General features: G+C 55.8%; 1 protein-coding gene across 2 annotated transcripts; it reads left to right on the top strand.

Annotated features, from left to right (window-relative positions):
• Positions 1 to 4,428: 4,428 nt before the first annotated feature.
• TM2D2 (TM2 domain containing 2) lies at positions 4,429 to 5,713 on the top strand. Of its 2 annotated transcripts, XM_054224997.1 has the most exons (4): positions 4,429 to 4,676; positions 4,757 to 4,844; positions 4,938 to 5,053; positions 5,193 to 5,713. In XM_054224997.1, exons 1-4 carry the CDS (start codon positions 4,471 to 4,473, stop codon positions 5,404 to 5,406), a joined length of 624 nt encoding a protein of 207 aa, XP_054080972.1. In that variant the 5' UTR covers positions 4,429 to 4,470; the 3' UTR covers positions 5,407 to 5,713. The 2 variants fall into 2 exon arrangements, with proteins under 2 accessions (XP_054080972.1, XP_054080971.1); XM_054224996.1 differs by lacking the exon at positions 4,938 to 5,053.
• Positions 5,714 to 6,925: the final 1,212 nt, after the last annotated feature.

The following is a 6,925-nucleotide window of genomic DNA, read 5'->3' on the forward strand; positions in this document are numbered from 1 at the left end:
TCAGCAGCACAAACAACAGACGAGAGGTGAGGGCCCTTTGGGGGCTACCAGCCAGAAACATCCCTACACACCCGAGTTCTCGCTCACAGGGGTCTGACCGACATCCACGATGTTTTAGAAATTGCTTTTGAATGCACATAATGTGAAAGATGCCATCAATAAACATGTAACAGGCTGAGCAATGGGCACGAGTCTTCCCCCCCTTAGCGATGAGTTCTTGGCAGACTTTATAAGAGATTTATGCTGCTGTGGCTACGGTGAACAATTAAAGAGGAAAGAGTCATTTGGCCCTTCACATTCCCAAACCCTGCATCCATTTTTGCAGGAGCTGTAGGACAACCTGCGACTCGGGTTTCCCCCTCCATGGCCTCCAGCAGCCAGAAAAGCTCCTGTTGCTGTTGGAAGGAGCCAACAGCTTGACTCTATGAAGCCAGTTTTATGTACCTGAACAGACCATAGCACAAAGCTATGCAGGAAGCCAGCATGCTAAATTGTATTGAGACGGAGGATTGTATTCCCACCTGATGTTAGGTGGGAATTCCCACCTCTAACACAGAGGTTAGATATATATATATATACACGTATCTCCAGCCCTTATGGAAGCTGCACGTAGTGTTGGAGTCAGGCACTACCCTCTGCTTCCCATAAGCTGGGTGTTACACAAGATATAGGAGGCTTTCCATGGATTAGGATAATATCGTGGATCAAATATGGACACGACTGTACAAATAACGCACAAACATGAATCACCCCATGGTTCCTGCCTGGGGCATGAGATTCCCAGGTTTTAACAAGAGCCATAGCTGTCTCCCTTGACATCTCCTGTCACCACCACTGTTGCAGCCTTGCAATACTAGGAATTGAAGATAACACATCTCAAAGCTCCAGAAACGAAGCAGAAATGAGGCCAGAAAGCTAGGACAGCTTCTGCACACATGTTTTGGGTCAAATGCAAAGCTGCCAACTTCAGAAACAAAAAAATCTGGAGAACTGCTCATCTGATCAACCAGTTGAAACACACCTGGAATGCCCACATCAGCAGAGCTATCGCTCAGACATGGTAGAAGATGCTTTTGGAGAAGCATCGGGTGAAACAAACCAATAAATCTTGGAGCTCTGCAATGTGTTAAGTCACAAATGAAACCTTAAGGGCAAGCACGGACTCAGGCCACCAGCTGTCTTCAGCACAGACTTTACGACTAGAATAAGGCAAAGTGAGAAAACCCATTGCAGACAAGAGCCTTAGAGATTACTTGATATTAAAATTAGGATGTTTCATTCTCTCAAAGGCTTAAATAGGAGCAATATGCTCTTAAATAGGCATAAAAGGCAGAAACAGGAAATATCCCAAAGAAGTGAACTTACTAAGAAAAAATGTACACAAATGGAAACCAAATATGTGTGCTGGACATCTCATTCCCACAGGACACTGGTAATACAAGAGTAAGCTGTGCAACACAGCCGCCAGGCCAGCTGAAATCACTCGCTGATGGGGCTGCTGAGCCAAAAAGATGTAAAACCAACTACTTACACCAAAGGCAGAGTAGTATTCAGTGTGATAACAAAGTTTATGTGGTAGATGCTGAAAAGGATCTCATTCAGTGTCTGAGGAAGGGGGGAATGTGGTATTTTTCAAGGAAAAGCATTCCCTCATCCTTTGACAGAGCAGGGACACAGTCTCCTGCCCGTGGTAGAGGGAGGGACCACAAGACAGCAGCGCCATTTCCCAAGGAATACAGCGAACGGGACAGCACGAGGCCAGAGATGTAACGACCAGCAAATAAGTGGGACCTTTGCATCTCCTCTGTGGGGGTAAGGAAAGCCCACGGAAAGAGGCATTTCCTCCTCTGTGTTTTGTCACTGCCAACCCCCTTTGGAGGCTGTAGAAGATTTTTAGTCTTGTTTCTAAAGGGAGCCAGGCTGATGTATAACATGAGCACAGTACGGTCTGGTGTATAACTCTTGTACGTGTGGAGTTCACTGATGCTTTGTGAGCTGGGTGACAGACACTGCGAGCCATAGTGTGCTCAAGCTGACAGCGAGGGCAGGGGAGAAGATACGGAATTAATTCCCCAAACATCTGCTGTTTGTCAGTTATTTTCACAGTTCTTTGTAACAAAGCTGTAGAATCAGCAAGAAAAGAAGTTTCTCAAAATCCTCGTGCTGGGGCTGGCCATTCCACTCCCTGTTCCAGTGAATGCTGAACACGTACCTTTGCCAGACTGAAGAGTGTAAGGACTCAAACTAAACTGGCTGAACATGCAGCAGTAGTTTTAAACAGCAAAGTCAGATGTGTCATGTTCTCCCTCCAACCTCAATCCTACTGGCTCCCACATCCTCTCCACAGGCCACGTGTGTGGTGTTTGCTTATAAGCACTGTAAATAAGACAGATTAAGGATTTTGGATCCAATCAGGACTTCACTGACATCACCAGCAAGAGTCCAGCTGGCTTAGGAAGCACACTCATTAACACCAGACCAGTGATCGCTGGCTGACGGGCACCTATGAATCCTGGTAATGGCTCTTTCCCAAATACATTCTTATCAAATTACATGTTTTGCCTGGCTTCCAGCTGGAGCTAATGAATGCCACGTACCTGCCTCAAACTGCGCTTGGCATTTCCAATCTAATGACCTCAAGACACTGTGTGGGAGATTAAATGAGGCAGGAGAAAACTGATGGAAACAGGCAGCAGCTTGTCCAGATGTAGAGGGTCAATAGCAGGACCCCAGTCTCTAACACTCTACCTTTCTATAGCTGAGTGTGCCGTTCTCTTCAGTTAATCACTGAGTCTCATCCAGAAGGCACTCGGAGGGGAACCACTAGAGCTCTCTAAGCATAACAGAAACAAGCCAAGACTAGGCAGGGGGGGCTCCCAATGACAATTGCTTTGTACAAGGAGCAGGACAGTTAGCATAAAAAAATTCTGCTGCTTGACTATCCAAGCTGGACTAGTTCCTCCTCTGGGCAAGGAGATGTCTAGACAACTCTTGAAGTCCCTTCCCTGTTTTCCTATTAACGGGAAGCTTGCTCAACAAATTCAGTCCTGATTATTTTCAAAAGACATCCAAGAGTCACACTTTGGGGGGCTCAAGGGAACAGAGACGCAGTTTCACCCCTCCTGGCTCTGAGCCTCCTCCAGCAGCTGTGACCCACTGCTGCCCCAGCTGGGATTTCCTTGCTGTCACCTCACCTCCAACAGCGTTCCCAGCCCCTTTGGGCACAACCTTTCCCCCAGCAATTAACGTGGTAAAGTCTGAAACATCAAGCCCTAAAGCATGAGTTTCATTTACACCCATTTCAGAGATGCTTTACCGTGACTGAATGGTGTAAAACCTCAGTAAAACACACACTCAACGTGATCTTTCCTCTGCCTGCCTTAGTGTCACACACAAAACCCTCTGCCCCCCAGCCCACACGCTATGCAATCTTTAAGCTATTTCTAAAGCCACTTGGAAGCCTCTTAATCATTAAAGAAGGGCTTAGTGGGACAGCTGGCCACCGCCTCCAGCAGACCAATTCCTGTCACAGGGCAGAGAAAAGCCGACTCTGGCAGTACCACCACCCGGCTTGCCAGCCGCCATCAGTCATTAGCCACGGTGACAGGCGAAGGCCGCGGTTCCCTGGGGAGGGGGCTCTGACCCCCACCAGGCACAGAGGGGATCTCAGTCCAATGCCAGGGGGAGCTGGACCCTCGCTCCCACCGACTGCCCGGGGAGATGCACCTCTCCGGGGCCACCGGGGCCTCCCCAGGTGCTGGGCTGCTGCTTCCACGCCGAGCCTGGGCTCCGGGGAGCGGCGAGCCCGAAGAGACCCCGGTGAGCCCCGGGGGCCTCTCCCTGCCGCTGCCCCAGTGGAGGCAGATGAGCTCCCCGCTCTCCTCGGAGCCCGGGGCGAGGCCTCCCCCGGTGCCACCGGCAACGACCCCCGGGGAGGGGGCACGGGCTGCGCCCACCGAGCACCGGGCCAGACACCAGGGGACCCGACGGGCGCGGGGCGGGGGCGGCGAGGCCTGGCTCGGCCGCAGCGGGCCGCTCCCTCCCGCCCGGCGGCCTCACGGCGCCGGGCGGCTCCCACCGCGCCCCAGCAACTCACGCCGAGCGGCGCAGCGCGTCCGGAGGCCCCTCGCTGCCAGGGCCCTGCGCGGGGGGCGGCGGGGAATGGCGACCGGGAGCCCCGCAGTGCGGCCATCGCTCACCGCCCCTCACCGCGGGGCACCGGTGCCCCACCTCCCGCCTTCACCCATAGGCTGGCAGGCCTTCCCGCCAGCCAATCGCCTCCTCGCCTGGCGCGGACTTCCGCCTCGCCTCTGGGCGTTGCCCCCGCAGTCTCTTCCGCCTTCGCTCTGACTGGCTGCGGGCGGCTATTCCCCGCCCCCCGCGGCGAGACGGCGGGTGCCCATTGGCTGGCGGCGGCGCGGCGGCGGCGCGGCGCGGCGGCGGCGGCGTTTCCTAGCAGCGGGCGCCGCCATGGCGCCGCGGCGCGGCGGGCCGGTGGGGTACGCGCTGCTGTGCGGGCAGGCCGCGCTGCTGCTTGGCAACCTGCTGCTGCTGCAGGGCGCCTCCCGCGGCCTCCCCCACAACGGCACCGAGCCCGAGGAGCCCGGCCCGGGCCCGCCCGCCGCCTCCTGGGCCTACACCGACCCGCAGGCGCCGCTCGTCCTCTGCACCTACCTGTGAGCGCCGGCCCGGGGCGGGAGGGGGGGACAAGGAGCCGCCGCCTGCCCCCCCCTCACCGCTCCCTCCCTCCCCGCAGCCCCGAGGAGTTCGTGGAGTGCGAGGAGCCGGTGGACCACGGCGGGAACGCCACGGCGCAGCAGGAGCTGGGCCACGGCTGCGTGAAGGTGAGGGGCGGGCGGGGAGCGGCGGCGGGGCCGGGCCGGCGGCGGGCCCCGGGCCCTGCCCGCCGCTGAGGACCCCGCCCGCGCTGCCCGCAGTTCGGCGGACAGGCCTACGGCGAGGTGGAGCACACGCGGGTGCAGTGCCGGGCGCTGGACGGCATCGAGTGCGCCGAGCCGCGGAGCTTCCTGCGGGGCAGCCGGCCCTGCGTCAAGTAGGACGCGATCCCCCGCTCCCCTCCCGGGCCTGCACCGCTCCCGGCCCCCGCCGGAGGGAGTCCCGCCGGCGGCGACGGGTCCGGGCCGGCGGGACGCTCCCCGGGCCCCCCCTCACCCCGCCCGCTTCCGTTGCAGGTACACTGGACACTACTTCATAACCACTCTGCTCTACTCGTTTTTCCTGGGATGCTTTGGAGTGGATCGATTCTGCCTGGGCCACACCGGGACCGCCGTGGGGAAGCTGCTGACTCTGGGAGGCCTGGGCATCTGGTGGTTTGTGGACCTGATTCTCCTCATCACCGGCGGGCTGATGCCCAGCGACGGCAGCAACTGGTGCACCGTGTACTGAGGGGAGCGCAGCCCACCCGACGGAGGCCGTCAGCGTCCGCAGGACTGGGGCCGGACTCCTGCGCTTGTCCCGCGGCATCGGAACAGACTCCTGCTTTGCACAAACATGGATTTACAGAGCTGTAACTTCATGTGCAGAACAATTATTCCTCTGTACAAACCTTGGACACAAAATTGTTCAGTATATATTTTCCTTGTTTAAAATAATATGAATTACCTCCCCCCTGGCAAGTGGTAACAGTTTAAGAAATCAAACCCTGCAACCACAGGGGGTCAAACAAAGCTTAATAAATTCTGGAAGGAGCCGATTCCAGTTACTTTCAGTATCGGTACATACACCCGCATGGAGGCGCAGGCCAGTAGCGTGTGGTTTTGTGTTACTGGACTTTGCAAACCTTTGAGGTCGAGTAACCTGATGCACAGTTATAGAGGCTGTGGCAAAGCGATGAGCTCTGATTCGGCATTATTTCTTTAAAAACACATTCACCGGCTGCAGGGGAAGCTGGGTTAGATTTAGTAGAACCCGCACCCTTTGGAGAACATTACTTTCCCCTGTCTTGCAGGCTGCGAAAGCCACAGTGCAGCAAATAACGTTACTATTCAAGCCTCTCAAAAGAAGCACCGGTGTCCATCGATGTAACTCTGCCTGCTGTGCTTGTATTCTAGAAACATCACATGTGGGACACTGCAACCGCTCCGAAGTACGCATGTTATTTTAAAATTGCCTGTTTCTCCTCCTGTCCCTTGCCCTTCGTAGTAAATAAGTGTGCTTTTCAAAACATACCCCATCGTGCTGCCTGGGGCAGCAGGTTCCATTCCCTTTCCCTGCTGCCAGATCGTTGTATTCTTTCAAACCGTTCAGGGGTGACCATTCGTGTTGTGCAAAACTGTGAAATAGCAGCTTTGCCTCATCACTGACGAGGGCTCGTTTCCATCCAGAGCTGCAGGGAAGGGCCGGGAGCCGTGGGAGAGCAGGGAAGGGGCCGGAGCTGCCGAGGGGGAGCTGCCGTCCCTGTGACAGTCACCCCCGGCCCCAGCCCATGGCACGGGGCGCCTGCGGTACCCAGATGAGTGGGAGCCTCAGCAACCTCGCACCCAAAAGAGGAACCCCCACCAGATGCAGCCTGAAAACTTACCGAGCTGAATAAAAACGGGAAAAGGAAGCTGCAGTAGGTCACAGCCAGAACCAGACACAAAATCTGTATATGCAAAAGTCCAGTCACGTTTGATGTAAAATCCAGCAAACACACACTCTGTTCTCACACAGCTCTGCAAACCCAGCGCCCTCCAGCCGTTTGCATTTGGCGATTTTCTGCCTGTGTTACTTCTACGCCTGTCTCTGGCGGCGCTGCAGCGGGGTTCAATCTGGCCGGGAATTCTGCCTATTCCAGTTTTGGTTTGTGGTTTATTGCAACAGCTCCTCCTCTCCGGGGAATGGGGTTTGTATCCCATTTAGGTCACAAGTAATCTGAATTTGGCAGCTCTGCGTAGGCCTCAGGGCAGTGGGGTGGGGGGAGGCT

Source organism: Rissa tridactyla, chromosome 20 (assembly GCF_028500815.1).
Source record: "Rissa tridactyla isolate bRisTri1 chromosome 20, bRisTri1.patW.cur.20221130, whole genome shotgun sequence".
In the NCBI taxonomy this organism is placed as follows: Eukaryota; Metazoa; Chordata; class Aves; order Charadriiformes; family Laridae; genus Rissa; species Rissa tridactyla.